This window comes from Chrysochloris asiatica, unplaced genomic scaffold (assembly GCF_000296735.1).
Source record: "Chrysochloris asiatica unplaced genomic scaffold, ChrAsi1.0 scaffold00014, whole genome shotgun sequence".
Taxonomy (NCBI): Eukaryota; Metazoa; Chordata; class Mammalia; order Afrosoricida; family Chrysochloridae; genus Chrysochloris; species Chrysochloris asiatica.
In genome coordinates this window covers 11397633-11423441 of record NW_006408532.1, presented here as the reverse complement: position 1 = coordinate 11423441, position 25809 = coordinate 11397633, and the positions used below count along the sequence as shown (strand labels likewise).

The window sequence follows — 25809 nt, the reverse complement described above, 5'->3', positions numbered from 1 at the left end:
ATCCAGCTGATTTTTGTTTGTTGACCTTGTAACCTGCAGCTGTGCTACATTCCTCTACTACTTGTAGAAGTTTTCTTGTGAACTCTTTAGGATCATATGCAGGAGCTTAAAAAAGTTTATGAAAAAAATCCATTATCTTTTCATTCTCTTTTTCCATGAACTTTTGAGCTCATCACTTTCTTTCACTACTTTGTCTACTAAAATAGGACTAACCAACAAGCTTCCTTATATTTCTCATGAATTATCATTGTCCTCTTTGCTACTGGAGGCAGAGTTCTAAGTGCCTTTCCAACTAACCAGTCTTGAGAACTAATCCAAAAAACTCGCCCTTACTACTTTGTTCCTTTAGACCCACTCTCAGTACCAAATGTCTTAGGCTGGGCTCTCTAAAGGAGCAAAACTAGTGAAAACACATATGAGAGGGTTTTAAATTTCATGGAAGAATTCTATTATCTTTTAATTCCATTTTTTCTGTGAACTTTTGGAAGCCCCTCTCATATATATGTTGTTGTTGTTGTTGTGTGCCATCAAGTAGGTTCAGACTCATAGCAATTCTGTATAAAATTTTTGAGAATGGTTTGAACTGACGACCTTGCGGTTAGCAGGGTTAGCAGTCCATTGCCTATCCTCCAGGGCTACACCAAGCTCATTCATATATATAGAGGAAATTATTTCAAAGAAATGGCTCACACAGTTATGGAGACTGACAACCCCAAACTCATGGATCAGACATCAAGCTTGAGGCTTCTCTAGACTCATATGGTTTGGACCTGATAAACCCAAAATTGGTAGATCATGTAGCAGGCTACTGACTCATGTACCTGTGAATTCCAAAGTCTGCAAGTCAGACAGCAGACTGCTAGCTCACATCCCAAGAACCGAAGATCAGAGGATGAGGAGCTGGATACAGGATCAAAAGAGCTTTCCACAAACTTTTTTAAAGCCCTTGTGTATGATCTGCAAATAGAGAAAATTTTACATCTTTTCCAGACTGGATCTTGTATTTATTTGTCTTGTCTTATTACTCTCTCGGACTTCTAATGCTTAACTTGTTCCTTATTTTAGTGAGAAAGCTCTGTCTTTCTCCATTAAGTATTATGTTGGCTATTGACTTTTCATATTTGACCTGAATCATAATAAGGAATTTCCCTTTTTTCCAGTCTTTTTCAGTGTTTTCATCAAGAAAAGGTGTTGGATTTTATCAAGTGTTTTTATGCATCCATAGAGATGATTATGGGGTTCTTTTCCATTGTTCTGTTGATACGGTGTATTATGGTGGTTGATTTTCTAATAATGAACTATTCCCACATTCCTGGAATGAATCCCACTTGGTCATGATGTGGTGGTGGTGGTGGTGTGCTGTGGAGTTGGTTCTGACTCATAGCGACCCTGTACAGGATTTCCGTAAATCTTTACGGAAGCAGTTAGCCTCATCTTTCTCCTGTCAAACAGCTGGTAGTTTCGAACTGCTGACCTAGAATTTTGCAGCCCAATTCGTAACCACTACACTACCAGAGCTCCTGATGTGTAACTCTTTTAATATGGTGTTAGATTCTGTTTATTAGTATTTTGTTGAAGGTTTTTACATCTATATTCATAAGAGATATTGGCATGTAGTTTTCTTTTCTTGTGGTATCTTTGTCTGGTGTTGATGTTTTCTTCAAGAATAAATCAGGTACTCTTCTTCCTTTTCTACCTTTTGGAAGAGTTTAAACAGTATTGGTGTCAATTCTTCTTTAAATATTTGTAGAATTCCTCAGTGAAGCCATCTGGTCCGTGACTTTTTTCCATTTTTTTTTCGGTTGGGAAGGTTATGATCCCTGATTTGCTATAGGTCTGTTTGGGTAGATTGTGTGCTTCTAAAAATTTGTCCATTTCATCTAGTTTATCCAGTTTGTTGACATAATACTCTGTCATATTTCTACTGTATTCCTGTCAGGTCAGTTGTAATGTCACTTCTTTCACTTTTTATTTTGGTTATTTTCATGTTTGTCAGTGTAGCTAAAGGTTTATCAACTGTATTGGTCTTTTCAAAGAACCAACTTAGGCTTTATCAATTATTTTTGTTTTTTTCTGCTCAGGTCTTCATTATTTCCTTACTTCTGGTACGTTTAGCATAGTTTGCTCTTCTTTCTGGTTCTTGTTCAGTTAGCCTGTTAATTTGAGTTTGTTCTCTTTCTACGTAGGCATCTAAGCTTCCCCTCTGAGAACTGCCTTCACTACATCCCATAAGTTATGGTATATTGTGCTTTCGTTTTCAATTGACTCTAACAATTTGTGATTTCTCTTTAGATTTTTTTTCCTTGACCCATTAAATAGTTTAATTATGTGTTGTGTTATGGTCCCTTGTGGTCAGAGGAAATACTTTATATGGTTTCAGTCTTTTAAAATGTATCAAGATTTGTTTTGCGACCTAAATTGTGTTCTATCCTGGAGAATGATTCATGTGCCCTGGAGTAGAATACATATTGTGCTGTTTGGGGGTGTAGTGTTCTGTCTGTGTGTTAAGTCTAGTTAGGGTGTAGTGTTATTTAGGCCCTCTGTTTCCTTGTTTTTCTTTATTCTAGATGTTCTGTCCAGTATTAAGGTATTATTCAGGTCCTCTGTTTCCTTGTTTTTCTTCTTTTTAGATGTTCTGTCCAGTATTAAAAGTGGTGTATTGACATCTCCAACTAATACTGTATTACGATTTCTTCTTTCAGTTCTATCAGTGTTGGCTTTATATATTTTGGTGGCTCAGTGTTGGATACATAGATATTTATGACTTAATCTTCTTGATTAATTGGCCCTTTTATCGCTATATAATATCCATCTTTATCTCTTCTGACAAGTTTTGACTTAGAGTCTTCATATTTTTTCCATCCTTTCACGTCCCATTCTATTTCATTTGTGTCCTTGGGTTTAAAGTATGTCTCTTGTAAACAGCATATATAGATGTACCTCACTTAATTGCACCTCACAGGTACAGCGTTTTTTACAAATCAAAGTTTTGCATTGAGCAAGTCTATGGTGCCATTTTTCCAACAATTTGTGCTCACTTTGTGTCCCTGTGTAACGGTCAGTAATTCTTGCAATATTAACGTTTTTCATAATGTTTTTGTTTTGTTGGTTTCTTGTAGTGAACTTTTTACTTCCCTTCTTTCCTTTGGTGTTTTTTTTTTTTTTTTTTAATACAAGAGAGCTTCAAAAAGCTCATGGAAAAATAGAAATTTTCCACAAATGTTTTGAAGCCCCCCATATATTTTCTTAGTGTGAGGGTCGCTATGGGTCGGAACCGACTCGACGGCACTTAACAACAAACAACAACAACCATGAGTATGTATTACATTTAAGGGCTTGTATTTATAACATCCTAGGATGGGCTGGTACCAACTTTACTTGAGACATGCAAGAAATTCTTTATCCATACCATTCCTCCCCACTCCTTTTATTGGTCTTATTGATTCTATCTTTATATTTCATGTCTCCTGTAACATAATTTTATCTTTGTCTTATATTTGTTACTGGGAAAAAAAAAAAAATATATGAGGGACAAAAAATTTAGAATTAACCAGCATGAATACCTTATTACTAGTCCTAATGCTTGCCCATTGGGGTCCTAGTATGGTGCTGTAGGATAAGCACTGTACTGCTAACTGCAAGGTCAGCAGTTCAAACCCACTAGCCACTCCTTGGAAACCCTTTTTTTAAAATGTTTTATTATGAATTATATGATAGTTTACATGGGAGAACTTTAGTTTTACATTCATTTCATCATACATCATCTCACTGCCATGGTTCCAATCCCCTCCATGTATCATCAACCACCCATAGGGTATATCCCAGACCCCCCCACCACCCCCACCCCCCAGTTTTAGGCCCACAGTCCCTTTCCCTCTCTGGGTCCAAAGTCCCTAGTCGCTTCATCACTCCACGTCATCGTCTCTGTCTCTATCTCAGGCATCTCTGTCCTTGGAAACCCTTTATAGAGTCATTGTGAGTCAGAATTGACTCAACAACACTTGACAACAACAGCAGCAGTATACTTGCCAGTGCATCATTTCCTTTTATGAAATTCTCTTAGTTTCTGTTAGTCTGAGAATTTAAAATTTTTGCCTTCATTCTTGAAGGATAATCTAACTGGGTATAATATATTCTTGGTTGGCAGTTTTGTTTTGTTTGTTTGTTCTTTTGGCGCTTTCATTATTTTACTGCATCTGGCCTACAGTGTTTTCTGAGGATAAGTTAGTACTTAGTCTTATTAGGAATCGTTTGTGTCTGTGCTTCTGTTTCACCGCTTTCAGGATTCTCTCTTTATCTTTTAATTTTCAAGAACCTAACTATGATGTCTCTTGATATAAATCTCTTTATTTTTTTTTAATCCTGCTTGGGTTCTTCAAGCTTTTTGAATTCATAGATACATGTCCTTCATTAAATGGGGAAACTTTCTTGGCATTATGTCTTCAAATATTCGTTCTGTCCCTTTCTATCGTCTCCTTCGTGGATTCTCATAATGTGTATAGTAGGTCTCTAGTAGTTTAATTACATTAAACTGTGCTCAGTTTTCTTGAGCCTCCATTCTTGTTGCTCTTCAGTGTATGATTTTAACTTTTTATCCTTTAACTCACTGAGTCTTTCTGTTGCTTGATTACATCTGTTGGTAAGTCCTTCTAATTTCCTTTCCCTGCCAGCCAGTTGCGATCTAGATCACTGACATTAGGACTGATATAGGGGAGGTTGGAAAGAGGAGAAGAAAGGCTTTAGGTAACCACTGACTACCATTTTAAGGCATGCCACAGTCAAAAGAAATGATTTAGGGGTAACAGTGTGAATACTAGAATGCATAAGACTTTGTGTTATATTTTCTTCTTAGATGGGGCTCTCAGAACATAAAGACCCTAAATGCTGTTAGTAACCACTGCAGGGTAATGATTGAATTATTGCCATCTGCTCTGGGTTCTTCACCTTTTCACCCAAGAACATCCCACCTCTTTCAGCCCTGGGGGTTTCTAGATCATTTGACTAGCATGTTATTTCATTGAGATGGGGGTTACATCTTTGAATTGAACAATGTGGAAGCCAGTGTGGAGTCCTGGGGGAATGGGTTTTGAAACCTAATGCCTCTAACCAGTCTTACACAACCCCTCTGATCTTTGAAAGGAAGAAAAGGCTAGAGTTTGATATGATTTGCAGAATATATTGGCACCATGCGACTCTTATTTGTTTTCCAAGTTTCTTACAGCCATCAACAAATTAGTCCTTACTGTGATTAATGATGAAGGAGCTCTGGCAGCATCGTGGTTACAAATCAGACTGCTAACCTCAAGGTCAGCAGCTTGAAACTACCAGCTGTTCTGCGGGAGAAAGACAGGGAGAAAGATGAGGCTTTCTGCTCCCGTAAAGGTTTACAGTCTTGGAAACCCTGTATAGGGTCGCTATGAGTCGGAACCGACTCCATGACACATAACAACAACAACGCTTAATGATCTTAGTGGTGATATCTGGGTGTGGTTGATTAGAAAATAGATGAGGAGAAGTGACTGTCAAGATGTCAGAGCAAATCAGTCTTGAAGTCCAGCAAGGGAATTCAGGACTATCTGTAAATTACCTTTCTTCTTCTTTCAAAATTAGTCTCGGTATCCTGATTGCAATCCTTAGAAAAAACAATTTAGCTTCTTTTCTGCAGCAAGAAGCCTTTATGAAACATAACCATTCTCAAGCTAGTTTATAGGAAATTTTATTATAGTTTTTCAAAACAGCTCCCTTTAATCTGTCTCCTCCCTCCTTGTGCTTAACATTTCCTTTCAGAACCTGAGCTGGCTTGAAGAGAAAGAAAAGGAAGTTGTCAGTGCCTTGCGCTACTTTAAGACCATCGTGGACAAAATGGCAATTGATAAGAAGGTATTGGAGATGCTTCCAGGGTCAGCCAGCAAGGTGCTGGAGGCCATCCTACCCCTGGTGCAGAGTGAGCCTAGGATTCAACACAGGTGAGTTTCTTTGTAAGCTGTGGTTGGGTCACAGCAAGGGATGGCCTAGAGGCATATCGTTTTAGTGGGGGTCACTTCAAAGATTTAGGAACAGGGAATTTCAGGAGGAAAAGGAGTTTCTTCCCCTAGGCTATCACTTGGATATCCTAAATCAAGGTCGGGTTATTCATGATCCGCTCAGCATTGACTTAAAAGATCCCCAGGGCTATCTGTGGTTCATTAGCTCATTAGCAGCGATCACATTGATTTAGGCACATTTCTCCTAGCACCCTCAATCATGGAACATTTAACTGTGGTTTATTAATGACATTAAGTCCTATTGCCATCTAGCCTGTTAAGAGACCTCTATTACTCAAGCCAAAATAGGTAGAGAAGAACCCATTCGAGTGTGGATTAGTGAAACATTTAACTGTGCCAGCCAAGATCTCCCAAACCATAGCACCTGGACTAATCGGAAACTCCCAAGAAGTTTTCTGCTTTTATTGCTTGTTCTTGTTGTTGTTAAGTGCCGTTGAGTCGTGTCCGACCCATAGCGACCCTGTACAGGGTTTCCGAGGGTGTAAATCTTTACGGGAGTAGAAAGCCTGATCTTTCTCCCGCGGAGCAGCTGGTAGTTTCGAACCGCTGACCTTAAGGTTCGCAGCCCGATTCGTAACCACTACGCTAGAGTGTACTTTTCTCTCAAAAGGTTGTGTGAGCAGCTGCCCTCATGTTTATTATTAAATACAGAAAGAAAAGCATGTTAAATGTTATCTTAAATCAAAGCCTAGCAGGACTATTTCTTGGGAAGCTGTCAGATTCCTCCTGGCTTTTTGTTTTTTTTATGTGGTACCTGCTCAGGATAAATGCATCTCTGTTTTGATTCCTCGCGATGCCTTAGTGTTCATTTAGTCCCATGAGGCCTAAGTTTTTAAGATCTGCTTCCAGAACTTGGCAAATAAGTGTATATTTTTCTTCTTCAGGAAGATAAAGCAAACAGTGTCTTTATTTCCAAGAAGCTGTCTGCCCTGTGCTTCTTCCTTGGAGTTCCAGCTGACCCCCCTGTAGATTGTGATCCTTTAGTTAGAAGCTTACTGGAGCTAGTTGGTAGTGGGAGGGGTTTGATAAAGGCCCTGCTACTGTTTTCAGTTTTTCTGTGCCATGCTGCTGTCCTGTGGGAAAAGCCACTGAGGCAACAAGACTCTTTAATTCCCTGTTCAATGGTCTCAGAGCCTTGAAACCAAGTCCTACATCTGAAACTTTCACCAGGCCAGGAGAGCTCAGTGCTGGTTTCCTTTGAGTTAGTGTGCCCAACACTATGCTAGTTAGCTGGGCAGCATGTACAGGCATTTGCTCACGTATTTTTTTGACAAATGCTCTCTTACATCCCTTCTCATAGGAACTTTGGTAGCATAGTGGGTTGCAAGTTGGGCTGCTAACAAGTAGAGGATTCCCCTTCACTTTATTGCAAGGTCTTCAGTTCAAATCTACCAGCGGTTCTGCAGGAGAAAGATAAGACTTTTTGCCCCCTTAAAGATTTACAGCCTTGGAACCTCTATAAAGGTTCCCTATGAGTTGAAACTGACTCAATGACACATAACCACTACCACCACCACCCTTTCTCATGTGATGGTCCCTACCATGTTGTTGATGTTGTTAAGTTCCGTTGAGTCGGTTCCAACCCATAGTGACCCTGTATAGGGTTTCCAAGGAGTGACTGGTGGGGTGTGAACTGCCATAGAGGGTTAAAATATAGTGGAAAAAACCCAACCCTGTTGTACACATAATGAGAAAATTCTAAATTTGTGGCACAGAGTAGTAGAAGCTCTATTGGAATTCCAAGAAGGAAGAGTTACAAGAGAGTTGGAGGGTACTTCTTGGAGGACGAGGAACTGGGACTGGATCTGACGGAAGGGTATGAATTGGTTTGGCAGTGGACACAGTGGAAATAACAAAAGAGCAGAGGCCAACCAGGCACGGTGTGCTCATAGGAAAGAGATCTCTGAGCAGCCATGCAAACAAAAGAGTATGTGAACACTGGGGTATTGACAAGTGGGGTGCGCCCAGTGAGAAATGAGGAAAGGTCACCTCAGACAACCATTCTCAGGGGCTAAACTTCTTTGGGAGCCTCCAGGCAAAAGTAACTTTAGCTAAAACCCGTGTTACTGTGTGTCTCTAGTAGGATTGTTGCTTTATTGCTTCTTGCTTGAGAACTTATCTTCTATACATGTAAACACTGCATAAGAGTTTGTTTTGTTTTGTTTTCTGTCTCTCCGGAGCTTTTGTTACAAACCCTTTCCTCTTCAAAAAAAATTTTTTTTTTTAAACTCTGTTGTCAAGTTGATTTCAACTCATAATCACCCTGTAGGACAGAGTAGAACTGCCCCCATAGGGGTTCCAAGGCTGTAAACCACTGTGGTAGCTGAATGCTAGATCTTTCTGCTGCATAGCAGCTGGCTTTTCTGTTACCAGGTGAGCACTTAACATCTGCCATCAAGGCTCCTTGATTTTAATGTGGTGGTGATGGTAGTGTGCCACCCAGTCTGTTCCGATTCATAGTGACCCTGTATAGGGTTTCCGAGGCTGTAAATCTTCATGGGAGCAGACAGCCTCATTTTTCTCCTGCAGTGCAACTGGTAGATCCTAACTACTGACCTTGCAGTTAGCAGCCCAGCTCATAATCCACTACGCTACCAAGGCTCCTTTGGTTTTGTTATAGTTGACAAATTATTCAAAGTCTACAACCATTTCCTAGAGGGAAAAAGAGAAGTGCTAGATGTAGCCATAAGGAACATTTTTTTTTCCTCATAATCTTTTGGCTAATACCATTTAATGGATTTTTCCTTCTGAAAATCTGCCAACGCCAGTGTGATATTTTTATTGATCTCCCTGAGACAATTGGAAATATCTCCTTAAATATTTCTTTTAGATTCTTTCTAGCATCTCATTTTTCCCCCTAGTGCAGTTGGTGAGCCAGGGGAAATTTTTTCCTGATTTCTGCACATAGTCTCTTCTGTGAGTTGGGTCCTAGCAGGCAGGCTCTTTACCACCCTCTCCTAGGTTTCTGGGACTGTCATGGCCTTTGAATAAACAGTGAGCCACAAGTGGAGGATTCCCCTTCTGTATAATGGCATGCCCAGAGAGCAGGATCAGGGCTTGCCTTCAATGTAGATTGCTCTGCTCCATCTCAGAAATAGGCCACTGATGGTCCACTGGTGACATATTCATAGCATAGGTCCCTTCCTTCCTCTCTTAGTCTCTTAGTGCCTTGACCCAGAGGACTATTCCACCTCCAAGCTAATCCTATAAAACATAGACATAATTGCCAGACTCTAGGTGCTTTCAGGAAAGCATTGCCCACCCCCACCCTAAAAGAGCAAACGCATTGCCGTCTAGTTGCTTTGAACTTGCAGGGACCCTATAAGATGGACTAGGACTGCCCCATAGGATTTTCAAAACTAATCTTTACGGAAGCCAACGGTCACATCTTTCTCATGTTGAGCATCTGGTGGGTTTGAACTTTTAACCACAGTGCCATTGGACTCCCTTTACCACCAAGAGTAGATAGAAATGAAGTATCATTATGGGAAGTATTACCCCTTCTCATCTAATCATTGCCTATAGTTTCAGTGTGATGCTTTGATGGGTCCCCTTTACAGACACACTAGTGAAAGTGTTTAAAGACACTGGGCTGACTTCCACAGAAAGGAGAGAGGGAAACCTAGCTGTAAGAAGTGCTTTCCTCTTCTGGAAGCTCCGCACAAAGTCTGATAGCCAGGAACAAAGTTCTTGTTCTTAATTCTCCTTTCCTAAACACCAAATACTTTTCATTCATATTATTCCCTGAAGCAGCCAAACCTTGACTTCCTCGGCACTCCTTTTGCAAATGTCTCTTGTTCTTAATAGGATTTGAAAAGTTTGCTTGCAGCCTCTGACTCTAATTTTTGCCTGTTAGAACAAGCAGAGTGGAATGACAGGCTAAATGGAAATTTTAAGTTTCTGGGAAAAAATTACATTCCTCCTTACCTGATTCTGAAGGCTTCTTATTGCATTGTTGTTTCATTAGGGTTTATGTTTTAAATGGCTTTATTTTATAACTCTATTAATTATATCTCACCTCAAAATTGTATCTGCAGTTCCTAAATACCTGCCTCATTCTTTTCTATTTTTCTTTTGAGATACTTCAGGAAGGAGTAGAAGAAGAGCAACACAAATGATCCATATTTTTCTTCTTTTTTCTGTTGTAATGCATAATGTTCAAAATGGAGAAATAATTCTTTCCAGAATTCTGAGAGAAAGTATCTTTAGTTATTTAAAAAAGTGTGGGAAATGTAAGAATTCTTTGTTTTAGCCACTATGTACAATTATTGCAGCACCCTCGAAAGTCCTCAAGAATTCTGTTTTATATGTACGAGCAGTACAGTATAGCTGCTACCTTAACCCTTTTGTGACCTGTGGGACATATACAGCCCACCAACATTTTGAGCCGCTTAGGTGTCTTAGAAGCTACTGTCCTAGTTTTAGGATGTGTTATTGCCTGGCAGGGACCTGGGTAACTACGTGAATCTGAAGAAACTAGCCTCATCCTGTCCATTTTACCACCAGAGTCCACTTGGAGTATACATGCCCCTACATAATTGTATCAAAATCCGTGTCTTCCCTTGATTTCAGCATGCCTTCCATTACTGAAAATACACAGTATAAACAAACAAAAAAATTCAAAGCAGAAACTAACTCAGTCATGAAAGGATTAACACACCTCCTTTTCTCCTTGTACCAGCCCTACACCCCAGCATGGTACCCACCACCACCATCACCACAAGACCCCTCACCTATGGTTTCTTAATCGTGAGGTAATCTTCGTCAGTGCTCACAGCTCAGCCATGGTTATACTGTAGATGGTGAGGATGCTAAGTCCACATTAGGGGAATTCTAATAAATTATAGATCTGGTTGTTCCTTTAAAGGAAGCTGCCTGCTAAAATTCACAAACCTATCGGCTTCTCATTGCATGTTTAAATAGATTTCAGTGTAATTCAAAACAAGAAGTGCAGATATTGGGGCACTCCCTGAGAGAGATTGTCAGATGTTGTGGAGAGATGTGAAGTTTGAGAAAGTATATTAAGCTTTGATGGAATTTATGCATACTGTGTTTGGGAAATGAGTTTAAAAACTATAACACGGACTAGACTGTAAAGCTCTACAGATACTCTTGGATAGATTTAAGGAGATAGATTCAGGGAAGAAAATGTTCATTTACTAAAAGGAGGTGTTAGTTTTTAAAAGAGATTGAGAACTCACTGTAATAATAGAACATAATTCTGCGCTAGTGGATATCTTAAAATAATGGTCATGCTTTAGATTTTATTTATTACTATTATTTAAACATTCATATTAAGAATCTTTTCTTCCTTCTAGCTCAGCCCTGTCCTCCTGCTATAGCCGAGTTTACCAAAGTCTTGCCAACCTCATTCGTTGGTCTGACCAAGTGATGCTAGAAGGTGTGAACTCAGAAGATAAAGAGATGGTGACAACTGTGAAGGGGGTCATCAAAGCTGTACTGGATGGAGTGAAGGTACCATGCATGGGTCCCAGGCAGCCCTAGTCCTCTTTACTGCATGCTTATTACATTGAAAAGTTGTTTTTCCACTTAATGCGTTAGAATGAGTGTCTTCCAGGTGTTCTGGAATAGTGTATGAATCAATCCGAAAGCTACATTAATTCTCTCAGGACTGGTACAAAAGGCTCCTATAGCAATACAAGTCTTTGGAGTACTTGTCCCTATTGTTGGAACTTTTGCTAAAAGCAATCAGCCTTTATTGAGCTTTGTATTAAATTTTCAGTGAGTCTTTACATCACAGCTCTGACTGTGCATGCTTGCCAGCTAGACAAAATTTAATGGGAATTGTGTTTGCATTGACAGTTAAGCAAAACTCCCAGCATGTAAGCTATTGTTCAGGGAGTCTTGTTTTAAAGAAAAAAGTATGATTAATGAGTAACAAATGAAATCATATTTACTTGGTTTTGTATCTGGTGTATAGTCTGTATACATGCTACCCAGGGCAGTTAGAAATCATATAATAGGAAATGAATCATAGTTAAGGAGGGAAATTAAGACCCTAGAAAGTCTGAAACTTGGGTCCAAGAGACAGGATGAAATCCTAAATGAGAAGCTATGGCATGGAGGCTAAGGAGAAAGGCAGGAAGTGGGGCATGAAATGGGTGTGGTTCAGGGTAGGGCTGTGAACAATGGGTAAGTGGAAAGCTTGATGTTCTGGGAGCCTATAGGTTACAGAGAAAAGAGGCTTTGAGGCCCTGCTAGGTTTTAATCCCAAATCCACCACAAAAAAATCTGTGACCTTGGGCAATGTACTAAACTGCTCTTTATGTTAGTTATGTTGTTTTCGTTGTTGTTAGGTGCCATGAGTCAGCGTCGACTCCTATCGACCCGTATATATACAACAGAACAAAATACTGCCTGGTCCTGCGCCATCCTCACAATTGTTATGCTTGAGCCCATTGTTGTCATCTCCTTGGAGTCTTCTTCTTTTTTGCTGACTTTACCAAGCATGATGTCATTCTCTGGGGACTGGTCCCTCCTAATAGCATGTCCAAAGTATGAGAGTCGAAGTCTTGTCATCCTGCCTTACAAGGTGTATTCTGACTGTACTTCCAATACAGATTTATTTGTTCTTCTGGCAATCCATGGTACTTCCAATATTCTTCTCCAACACCATAATTCAAATTAATAAATTCTTCTCTGGTCATCCTTATTCATTGTTCAGCTTCCACATGTATATATAAGGCAATTGAAAATACCATGGGTTGGATCAAGCGCATCTTAGTCTTTAAATTGACAACTGTGCTCTTTAACACTTTAAAAAGATCTTTTGCAGCACATTTGCTTAAAGCAATATGATATCTGATTTCTTGACTGCTGTTTCCATGAATGTTGTTTGTGGATCTAAGTAAAATGAAATCCTGGACTACTTCAGTCTTTTCTCCATTTATTATGGTGTTTTTTTATTGGTGCAATTTTCTTTATATTGTGTTGTAATACATACTGAAGGCTGTAATCCTTGATCTGCATCAGCAAGTAAGTGCTTCAAGTCATTTTTGCTGTCAGCAAGCAACATTGTGTCATCTGTGTAGTTTATCTTTAAAATTTTACTTGCATGTGATATTAATGATACTGTTCAATAATTTTTGCATTCTATTGGGTCACCTTTCTTTGCAGTAGGCACAACTAGGATGTCTTCCAGTTGGCTAGCCAGGTAGCTAGCTGTGTTTCACATTTCTGGCATAGGCTTGTGAGTGCTCCCAGTGTGGCATCATTTTGTTGGTATTCCTGGAGCCTTATTTTTTGTTAATGCCTCAGTGCAGCTTGGACTTCTTCCTTCAATACTATGAGTTCTTGATTATATGCTACCTCCTGAAATGGTTGAACATCAACCAGTGCATTTTGATACAGTGATTTGGTATATTCCTTTTATCTTTTTTTTGAGATTTCCTGCATCATTAAATATTTTGCCCATGTTGTCGTTCAGTACCATTTAGTCGGTTCTGACTCATAGTAACTCTGTATAGGGTTTTCAAGGAGCGGCTGGTGAGTTTGAACTGTTGACATTGTGGTTCAAACTGACCTTGAGATCAAGTGCTTATCCTAGAGTGCCATACCAGTATTGTATGTTGAGTCTTGAGTTTTTCTTCAGTTTTTTCACCTTGAGAAATGCCGAGTGTGTTCTTCCCTTTTGGTTTTCGAGCTACAAGTGTTCGCATGTTTCATTATAATACTTTATTTTGGCTTCTTGAGCTACCCTTAAAATTTTTCTTTTTTAGCTCTTTTACTTCATCGTTTCTTCCATTCACCTGAGCTACTCTACATTCAATAGCAAGTTTCACAGAGTCTCTTCTGACATCAGCTTTTATCTTTTTTTTCCCCTTTCCTATATTGTTAATGACCTTTTGCTTTTTTCATGTATGTTGTTCTTGATGTCATCCCACAACTCTCTGGTCTTTAGTCATTAGTGTTCAGTGTGTTCTTGAGATAGTCTCTAAATTCAGGTGGGATAAACTTTGACTGTTGAGGACTTGTTTTAATTTTTGTCAGCTTTACTCCGTGCTTGCATATGAGCAATTAATAGTCTGTTCCAAGTTTGTCCCTGGCCTTGTTTTGGCTGATATACTGAGTTTTTTCATGTAGTTATTTGATTCATCTGTATTCCATCTGGTGACGTCTACATAAGTAGTCAACATTTATGCTGTTATAAAAAGATATTTGCAATGAAGAGGTCCTTGGTCTTGCAAAATTCTATCATGTGATCTCCAGCATCATTTGTATTTCCAAGACCATATTTTCCAACTCCTGGTCCTTCCTCTTTGTTTTAATTTTTTTTTTTTCTTTCATTTTAATCACCAGTAATTATCAGTGAAGCTTTCTTGCACGTGTGATCAACCTGAAATTGAAGAACTTGGCAGAGTTCTTCAGTTTCACCATCACTGGCTGTGATGGTTGGTGCACAAATTTGAATAATTTATTAATTGGTCTTCTTATAGGCATATAGACATTATCCTATCACAGACAGCATACTTCAAGACAGATCTATTAAATGTTCATTTTGATGATGAATGTGACACTACTCCTTTTCAGTTTGTCATTCCCGGCATAGTAAATTGTCTAATAAAAATGGCCTATACCTGTCCATTTTAGCTCACTAATACCTAGGATATCAATATTTGTGTGTTACATTTCATTTTTGACAACTTCTAGTTTTTACAGTTTCATAATTTATACTTTTGAATTCTAATTATTTATGGATATTTGCAGCTACTTCTTCTCATATTAAGTTGTAACCCATCAAGAAACAAAGGTCCTGAAAGCTTTGGTTCATCCACATAATTAAGGTCAACTGTACTTTGAGGAGGTATTTCTTCCTCTTTCATATTTTGAGTGTCTTCCAACCTTAAGGGTTCATTTTTCAGCACTTATTAGACACTGTTTTACTGCTGTTCATAAGGTTTTCAGGGACTAATGGACCACCTGTTTCTTCTTTGTAGTCTGCTCTTAGTCTGGAAGCTCTGCTGAAACATGCCCAACATGGGTGACCCTGCTGGTATTTGAAACACCAGTTTCATAGCTTCTAACATCACAACAGCCCTCAAGCTACCGTAGTGCTACAAACTGAAAGATGTGTGGGGACATACACCTTAGTTAACTCCTCTATAAATTAGTACCTACATCATAGGGTTGTTGTTAGGATTAAATTAACTAATACTTACCAGGTTCTTAGAACAATGCATGGTGCATAATAAGCACTCAGACCTTAAGCTGTCTAATACTATGTGATGCTAAATACATAGGACTGCTATGAGCCAGCATCAACTTGATGGCTTTGGGTGGTTTAAATGCAGGCTTTGCAAACAGATCACTTGGCTTGGCAAAAGTTGTGTCTCCTTTCTTTCTAGACTCTTTAATCCAGAATTATAGCTGATGTGCGTATATTAGATCTAAGAAATATCACATTCCTGGAAGCTACCCCCTTAGATTGACATTTCCTAGTATCTCTGATCTCTTGTCAGTCAGAGTCAACTCAATGCAATGGGCTGTATAGTTCTGATGAGTAGAATTAAGACTCCAAAAGAGCAAAAATTACAGAGAATGATAACAATACATTGCTCCAGAAGTGTTGGCTTGAGAAATCTTATTGGCTCCCCACCTCCCGCACTGTTTTAAGTAGAGGCCGGATATGTCTGCCAGGAACTTTATTGAGTTATTTTAGAGGAAGGCCTCACTAAATGACATCAACATTTTCATCTGATAGATGCCATGTTCTCTTCATTCCAAAGAGTTATTAGATCCAACATAATCTATTCAGACTGGTGAGACCTGAAGGTGTAGCCCAGGGTAGCCGTTGTAATAAGAGCTTACATCACTTTACAGCCTTCAGAATGTAGTTACATATGCTCGCCCACATGATCCTCACAGTAGCTCTTTGAGGTTCAGCAGGGCAGAATGAGATAGTCCTGGGCCCCACTTCATCAGCATAGTCCATGCAGTTCTGGCTCTCCTACCCTGACTCTTCCTGTCCAGGCTTCTAGAAATGATATTATTGAAAAATATTATTTTTCAGGTGACATTGTTAGGGTTTCCCTCTTCCAAAGCTATTTTGATGAGATATTCAAAACAAGTTAGAATACCCCAAAGAGAAGAGATTGAGTTTCCACCCATGTAGCTGTATGACATTCTAAAGTAGATTTCCTTTATGGAATCCTTAGATTAAAGCACCACTATTGTGTGGTGTTGTACACAATACAACAACCACAAGGTCAGCAGTTCAAACCCAACTATGAGTCAGAACTGACTCAATAGCACTTAACAACAACAACAATATCAGTTGAAGGAGCCCCCTGGTATGATGCTTTAGGATAAGTACTGGACTGCTAACCACAAAGTCGGCGGTTCAAACCCACCAGCCGCTCCTTGGAAACCCTATACAGGGGTTGAGGGGAGTACGGTGGCTCTGTAGAATGAGCACTGGTATGATGCTTTAGGATAAGTACTGGACTGCTAACCACAAGGTCGGCAGTTCAAACCCACCAGCCGCTCCTTGGAAACCCTATATAGGGATTTCCACTAGTCACTAATGGGAGGAAGATGAGGCTTTCTGAGCCCACAAAGATTTGCAGCCTCGGAAACCCTATACAGGGTTGCTGAGTCGGAACCAACTCATCGGCACTTAACAACATATCAGTTGAAGGAGTCCTGGTGTGTCACTGTAGGATAAACACTAGACTTCTAATCACAAGGTTGGCAGTTCAAGCCCACCAGCCACTCATCAAAACCCATAAGGTCACTATGAGTCAGAATCAACTCGTCAGCACTTAACAACAACTATCAGTTGAAAGCCATTTCTAAAATACTCTTTCATTTTCAAAGTGGCCAGGAAAAAAAAAAAGACCTATAGATTATGACCTTGCCAATATCTCAAAGTAAATAGCTTATAAAATTTTCTAGGTGAGGAGCTTTATAGGTTCAGTTTTGTTTCAAGAAGCATTTATTGAGAGCTACCTGTGTGCCTGGCAATGTGATAGAATTGGGAATATAGTGATGAGAGGTATCTGTAACCTTATGAGCCCATCTCTAAAACTTATGGAGCTTGCAATCTGAAGGGGGAAAAGACCACAAACAAAATTCACAGTGAACTCTTTATAACTAGAACAAGGAATACAAAGGAAAAAATGATACATGATCTTACTAGAGTGTACTGGTCACCGTCTCTTTTCAGGGTGCACAGGGTATGAAAGGAAGAGACTGTTACACCAAAACCTGAAAGACGAGCAGAATTTGGCCTCTGTTACTGGAAACTTTCCATAGCTCCTATCAGTAAAGTCAGTAAGGACAATGGAGGCACTATGATATTGTCATTTGTTGCTAAGGTATAACAGTAATAATGATGCTGCTGCTGTTGTTGTTGTTGTTAAGTACCATTGAGTCAGTTCCGACCCATTGCAACCCAGTATAGGATTTCCTAGAAGCAACTGATGAGCTTGAATTGCCAACCTTGCAGTTCAAATCGATTTTGCATTCCAGCGCATTACCACTCAGTGCCACACCTGGACTCCACAGTGATAATAGCTAGCATCGAGGGCTTTTCTACATCCCTATGATCCCCCTTCACAGATAAGGAAATGAAGGCAGACAAGTAGTAAGTGGCAAGGTTGTGATTCACACCCGGGCCTGGTGGACACGTAGACACTACGCAAATACATCACCCTCTGCTGCCTCCTACAAGGAGAGAGATTCCGGTTGCTCACACTCCCTAGCCTCTCTCACTATCCCTGTCAGACTTCGGACACCTTATAAGCCTATGTCCTGGTAGTGTGAGAGAGCTTCACTTGGCTGGGAGGAGGGACCAGAACTGCAAACAGAAGATACATTTATAAGGATAGCATCATCCCACTTAGAGGAAAAATGTTGGCATGTTCCTTTCAACTGACTCACCATCTTTCAAGTAACTTATTTATTCACTTGTTAAATGGAGTCTTATTTTGTTTTGTTTGGAAGAGTTGAAAAAGTGTTTTAACAAGCTTGCTTTGTATTTGTCTCTGAATGAGTAGTAAGATTTATCATTTAACACACCCTCCTCTCCCCACTCCCTCCCCCAATAAATGCCACTAGTTAGCTTGTGTAACCTTGGGCAAATTGCTTCTTTGAGTCTCACATAACCTTAAAAATATTTACCCTGAAGATTTGAGAAAAGGTTAAGTGCCTGACACAAAGTAGGTGTCTAGTTGCATGGGGTTGCTATGAGTCAAAATTGATTAAGAGCCCCTCACAACTGCGAGTACTGTTAGCTATAGGAGTTTTCATTTCTACAACACTCACTTTTACCAATCCTTGACAAGGATGGTGGCTGTTTTTCTTGGAGTCACATATATCTCAGACTTCTGTTATCTGATCTGGCCCAGACAGGGCCTTGCCTGATGGAGCCAGAGGTTCAGAGATGACAGTAACTCTCAGAGGCCACTAAGGAATTTAAAGGACCTCACTTTCCTTTTACTCGAGAAAACACACCCAGCCTAGGACTTAGCTGCTGGGGAACTGAGCCCATCAGAATCAAAGCGATATCCTAGTATGTCCCGATACCAGCATCCCACCTTACCCAGTTGAATTTCAACTTTTCATCTCAGACATACAACTCTTTATCCTTGGCTCTGCTTTGCCCTGTTCGCAACTTACACTGAGAAACTTGAGGTAGTATATTGTGGAATGCCGGCAGTTCTATCACTTAACCATCACCATCCAAACTTGGGCTTGTGTATCAGACTCAACTTATATAGCAGGTATATTTTGAAAGGAATGTTTTCCTGACACTATCAGTTAGGTTTTCATGTGACTCTAGAAACCATTGATAAATTTTCACTTTTTGGTATGACAAGATGTTCCAGGTTCATCTGATATTTTATTGAAATAATTTGCATGTCTTATAATTCATTCATTTAAGGTGCATAGTTTAGTGGTGGTTAATATACTCACAGAATTGTGTAACCATCACCACATTCAATTTTAGAACATTTTATCCTCCCCAATAGAAATCTCATACCCTTTAGCTATCACTGTACACCCTCTCCAATCCTCCTCCTCTCCTATCCCTTGTTGTTAAGTGCTGTCAAGTCGTTTCTTTATATCGAAAACTTATATATATATAAGGTTTCCAAAGAACAACTGGTGAATTTGAACCACTGACCTTGTAGTTCAAACTGACCTTGTAGCCCAGGCTTTATCCTACAGCAACACACCAGGACTCCCTCCTATCCTTAGGCAGCCCTTAGTCTGCTTACTATCTCTATTTATCTATTTTAGACAACTCATATTATACAATCACATAATCTATGGTCTTTTGTATGCTGACTTCTTATATTTAGCATAGTAGTTTTAATTGACACAGTGGCAGCATCAGTGGGCTCAAGTGTTACAATTGTGAGGATGACGCAGGACTGGACAGTGTTTCATTCTGTTGTACATAGGGTCACTATGAGTCAAAAGCAGCTTGACAGCACCTAACAACAATAGTTATAAGATCATCCATGCTGTGGCATGTGTCAGTACTTCATTTCTTTTATTGCCAAATGGTATTCCATTGTGTGGATTACCACCGTTCATTCATTCATTAGTTGATGGGCATCTATGTTGTTTCTACCTTTTAGCTATTATCAATAACAGTGCTCTGAACATTTGTGTACAAGTTTTTGTACAGATGTGTTTTTATTCCTCTTGGGTATATGCCTAGGATTGGAATTGATAGGTCATGCAGTTACTCTGTTTAATCTTCTGAGGAACTGCCAGACTGCTTTCCAAAGAAGCTGCACTATTTTACGTTTCCACCAGCAGTATAGAAGGGTTAAAGTTTCTCTACATCCTCACCGGCATTGTTATTATCTCGTTTTTAACTCTAGTTATCCTAGTGGGTATGAGGTCACATCTTACTGTGATTTTGATTGACATTTCTCTCCAGGGTTGCTGGTAAGGGGCCCTGGTGGTTCAGTGGTTTCTTAAGGAGAAAAGACCTAGTGATCTTACAGTAAGGATTACAGCTGAAGAAACTGTATGGGGCAGTTAGTTTTACTCTGTCCTATAGGATCATTATGAGATGGAATCGACTTGATGGCATAAAACAATAGAAACGTGGTCACCCTGAGTATACTCGACAGCCACTAACAATAAGTGGCTGATGATAAGGTCCCTAGGTGACACAAACTGTTTCCTCTCGACTGCTAACCTAAAGGTTGTAATTCAAACCCAGCCAGCAATACTGAGAAAGAAAAGGCCAGGTAATCTTCTTCACAATTATAGCAGCATAAACCCTAAGAAGCAATTCTACTCTGTACACATGGAGTTACCATGAGTTCAATCGACTCAACAGCACCAGTGGCTAATGATGTTGAGCAGCTTTTCATATGTTTATTGATTATCTGTACACCCACTCCTCACTTATCCACATAGTTGGGTTCCAAAGACCAAGTTATTATGAAGAAATCAGCATTATGCAAAAATGCAGAGTTTTGTTGTTGTTGTTTTAGACCAACCATTTGTCTGATTTTTCTTTATTTAGAAAATATGACCATAGAAATAATGTTATTGTTGTTGTTAATGCCGTAGAGTCGGTTCCGACCCATAGTGACCCTCTAGAGAGTTTCCAAGGAGCGACTGGTGAGCTTGAACCACCAACCTTGTAGTTCAAACTGATTTTGCAGTCTAGCACATTAACCCACAGTGCCATACCAGGACTCCATAGAAATAATAGCTAAGATTTACTGATGTGTTCATCACTGTGACAAGTCCAGTTATGAGTTACTCGTTTGTATAGAAGAAGACTTGGAAGAGACAGCACGAGATAAAGCCAGGCTGTGTGAATAGAGGGTCCACCACTTAACCACTTCACCTTCCACCTATGGTGGGTCAGCGCTCCCCTCTCAGAGCTGCCTCCAGGACTCCACTCCCACCCCTGTAAGCCATATGTTCATGATCCTGGAGCCTGCTCTGCCCTCAGGGTTTAGCAAATCACTTAAGCTTTGGGCTTCCTGTGAGGACACTGGGAAGCCTGGTTGTGCCCCTTCCCTCACCAATGCGGAGACTTCAGACCTACTGGGGCTCACATTGGGAGGTTGTGAACCTCACATGCATTTCTTCCAAACACCCTCTCCAGTACTTCTCTCTTTCTTCCCTTCCCACCCCACAATCACCATTTTGAGCTGAAGGGCCTCAGTCATAGGAATTGGGAACCCAGAACAGGTCCCCCTGGCTAGTTGCTGCTCATTTGTTCACCCACAGGCTGTGGCCACAGCAGCCTCTGCACAGCACCTGGACACAGGGCACTGTGGTTCAGCTTCCTTGAGACCACCCAGAGATCCTCCTCAAGGGAGGGCTTGCTCCACAGCCTTTGCCACCATACCTGCCACCTCATGAATATACAGAATAGTTGGATGGTAAATAGTGGATAAGTGAGAAGTAGGTATATATCTTATTTAGAGAAATGTGCTCTAATCAGATCTCTTGTCCATTTTCAAAATAGGTCTTGTTTTTATTTCTTTTATCATTGAATTATAAACTATTTTTTCAATTTCTTACCACAGACCTGTAATCAATCATTCTTCTAAGTAGTCCAGATTCCTTTTATTGAGAAATGGCGGTTAGAGACCATAGTCTGAATCTTAAGGTTGTTCATAGCTACCTTGGTTTGGTCGCTGTTTCCAGTCTTTTTCATTTGACAGAGCTTTACAGCACGTTTAGTTTCTTTCAGATAAAACACATCATGAATTTATACTGATGCTTCCAATTCATGTTCAGGACCATGAGGGTTTTTAATGAATCTTATCAAGCTCATATAATAATTTTCTCTTCTCACACCAAAAAAAAAATTTTTTTTCAACAATACCAACATAATGGGTAATATTTTTTTCAGAATAACAGCATCAACTAACAATCTATATCAGTTGATTATTAAAGAATGATTGAATATTTTAAAAGGCATTAGTAATGTGCAATTAAATGCTATGTTTTAAAATAATTTGAGATAGTTTTCCTTTTGTGTGACTATGTAGTATACTTATTATTTATTTTATGCCGATGGTTTTTGCATGGTAGTGTATGGAGCAGGGCCCTGTGGAATTGCTTCTTCCCCTTTAACATGAGCATTTTTATTGTGATTTGGATGAAAGTTTACAGAGCAAATTGATTTCCCACTCAGCAATTCACACACATTTAGTTTTGTGGCATTGGTTGTAAATCCCACTTCCTCCCTTTATCATTTTCATTTGTCCTTCTCTCCTATCTCATCCTGCCTATCAGCTTTGTCATTGTTATCAGGGGCTGTCAAGTCAGTTCCAACTCATCGGGATCCTGTGTGCAACAAGCTTTATCCCTGGACAAATTCTGTCCTTTTGATCCTGAGTGGGGGATTATTCTAAGGAGTCTGTACCTCCCTGGTGGTGGTGTTCACCTTATAGTCCTATCTGTGGTTTGGCTTAAAGTTGAGCCATGGGGATGAGTTCAGTTCCAGACCTGAAGGGTGTCCTAGAGCCATAGTGTTGGGGGTTCCACCAGTCTCTGTCAGACCAGTAAGCCTGGCCTTTTGTATGTTTCTGCATTTTGTTCCATATTTTTTCTTCCCCTCTATTCAGGACCTCCTATTGTGATCCCTTTCAGCAGTGGTGGGTGGACACCATTTAGTTCTGGTCTCAGGCTGGAGTTCCCGTGGTCCATTAGTTCTTTGGACTAATTGTTTCCTTCCTTGCATCTTTGATTTTCTTCATTCTTCTTTGCTCTGGACTAGCTAAAACAATCTAAGTTTCACCTTAGATGGCCGAGTACAGGCTTTTAAGACCCCAGTGGCTACTTAACCAAAGTTGGATATATAACATTATACCAGTTGGCACTGCAAGATAATGCACTGGAACACAAGGTCAGTTTGAACCGCAAGGTCAGGAGTTCAAATTCACCAGCAACTCCTCAGGCAGGATCACCACTTGTCTGTCAGCTAGTTGTACTGTGGTGGCTTCTGTGTTGCTGTAATGCTGGATGGAAGCTATGCCATGAATTTTGAATACCAGCAGGTCACAGGTTTCAGCTGAGCTTCCAGACAAAGACACACTAGGAAGAAGGAGAGACAGACTACTTGAAAATATTTAGTCACTGAAAACCTTATATAACAGTGGAAAACTGAGTCCCGGTGTGGTGCTTGTGAGTTAATGCGCCAGACTGCAAAGTGTTTGAACTTGCAAGGTCGGTGGTTCAAGCTCACCAGCTACTCCTCAGAAACCCTATACGGGGTCCCTGTGGGTTGGAATCAACTCAGCGACACTTAACATCAACAGCTGTCAGCCCCAGAATATTGAATATTGTAACATGATGAAGAGCCCCAGAATATTATCAGATATATTGCCAGAAAATGAGTCCCTTGGGTTGGAAGGAACTCAAAATACAACTGGAGAAGAGATGCCTCCTCACAATAGAGTTGGCCATGATGATGCGGAGTCAAGCCTCTGGGACCTTCATTTGCCGATGGGGCACAACTCAGAATGAAGAGAAACAGCTGTAAACATCCATTAATAATTGGAACATGGAATATACGAAGTATGAATCTAGGAAAATTGCAAATTGTCAAAAATGAAAAGGAATGCATAAACATAGCTATATCCTAGGCATTAGTGAGCTGAAATGGACTGGTATCGGCCATTTTAAATCTAACAATCACATGGTTTACTGTGCCGGGAATGGCAAATTGAAGAGGAATGGTGTAGCATTCATCATTAAAAAAAAATATCAAGAACTGTCTGAAGTACAACATTGTCTATGATAAGATAATATCCATATGCCTATAAGGAAGACCAGTTAGTACCACTATCAATCAAATTTATGTATCAACTACTAAAGCCAGTGAGATGGAATTTACGAATTCTATCAACCAACATCTTCAGTTTGAAATTGATCAAACATGCAATCAAGATATATCGATCATTACTGGCGATTGGAATGGAAAGGTTAGAAACAAAGAGGAAGGACCAGTAATAGGAAAATAATGACCTTGGTGATAGAAACGTTGCTGAAGGTTGCATGATAGAATTTTGCAGACTTCTTCATTGCAGATAGCTTTTTTAAACAAAATAAAAAATGACTATACACATGGACCTCACCAGATGGAGTACACAGAAATCAAACTGACTATATCTGTGGAAAAGCTCCATATCATCAGCCAAAGCTAGGCCAAGAGCAGACGGTGGAGCATACCATCAATTGCTCATAATTCAAGTTCATGCTGAAGCTGAAGAAAATTAAAACAAGTCCTTGAGAATCAAAATATGACCTTGAACATATCCCACCTGAATTTAGAGATCATCTAAAGAACAGACAAAATGCATTAGACACTAAAGACCGAAGACCAAAAGAGTTGTAAGATGACATCAAGAACATCATACAGGAAGAAAACAAAAGGTCATTAAGAAGACAAGAAAGAAAGAAAAGACCAAAATGAATGTAAGAGTCTCTGAAACTTGCTCTCCAGTGTAGATATGCTAAAGCAACTGTAAGAAATGAGGAGGTAAAAAGCACTAAATAGAAATTTTCAAAAGGTAACTCAAGAAGACAAAGTCAAATCATACAACAAAGTGTGCAAAAACCTGGAGTTAGAAAATCAAAAGGTAAGAACACACAGCATTCCTTAAGCTGAAGGAAATGAATAAAAAAATCAAGGCTTAAAACTTGAAATGTTGAAGGCTTCTATGGGAAGAATATTGAATGATGAAGAAAGCATCAAAGAAGATGGAAGGAATACGCAGAGACACTGTACCAAAAAGAAATAGTCACTGCTCAACCAATTAGCTAGCATATGATCAAGAGCCCTTGATACTGAAGGAAGAAGTCCAAGGTGTATTGAAGGCATTGACAAAGAACAAGGCACCAGGAATTGATGGAATACAAATTGACATCTTTAAACAAACTGACAAAGCACTGGAGGCACTCACTCATCTATGCCAAGAACTTTGGAAAATAATTACCTGGCCAGCTGACTGGGAGAGGATCCATATTTGTGTCCATTACAAAGAGAGGTGACCCAACAGAATGTGGAAGTCATCAGACAATATCATTAATATTCCATGAAAGCAAAATTTTGCTAAAGATAATTCAAAAACAACTGCGACCATACAGTGACAGAGAACTTCCAAAGGTTCAAGCCGGATTCAGAAGAGGACATGGAACGAGGGATATCATTGCTGACGTCAGATGGATCTTGGGTAAAAGCAGAGAATACCAGAAAGTTGTTTATCTGTGCTTTATTAACTATGCAAAAGATTTCTGTTGTGGATCATGACAAACTATGGACAGCATTGTGGAGAATGAGTATTCTGGAACACTTAATTGTGCTCATAAGGAACCTGTACACGGACCAAGAGGTAGTTCGAACAGGACAAGAGAACACGAAATGGTTTTAAATTAGGAAAGCTGTGTGCCAGAGTTGTACTTTTTCATTCTATATGTTGTTGTTGTCAGGTGCCATCGAGTCGGAACCAACTCATAGCAACCCCATGCACAGCAGAACAAAACAGTGTCTGATCCTGGGCCAACCTCACTACTGTCGCCAAAATCCTTCTCCAGCGACTGTTCTCTCCGGACAATGTATCCAAAGTATGAGACACAAAACCTAGCCATTCTGGCCTCCAAGGAGCACTCTGGTTGCACTTCTTCCAAAACAGATATATTGGTTCTTTTGGAAGTCCATGGCACTTTCAGTATTCTCCTCCAACACCACAACTCAAAGGCATCAATTCTTCTACGATCTTCCTTATTCACTGTCCAGCTTTCGCATCCA

At 39.8% G+C, this 25809-nt stretch overlaps 1 protein-coding gene across 1 annotated transcript in view; it reads left to right on the top strand.

Annotated features, from left to right (window-relative positions):
• The window catches only part of RAPGEF1 (Rap guanine nucleotide exchange factor (GEF) 1), a 161851-nt gene that overhangs the window by 73062 nt on the left and 62980 nt on the right, over positions 1-25809 (top strand). The window contains exons 4-5 of the mRNA XM_006834992.1: positions 5788-5966; positions 11363-11519. Coding sequence (XP_006835055.1) covers positions 5788-5966; positions 11363-11519 — 336 coding nt within the window. The remainder of the gene's footprint in view (positions 1-5787; positions 5967-11362; positions 11520-25809) is intronic.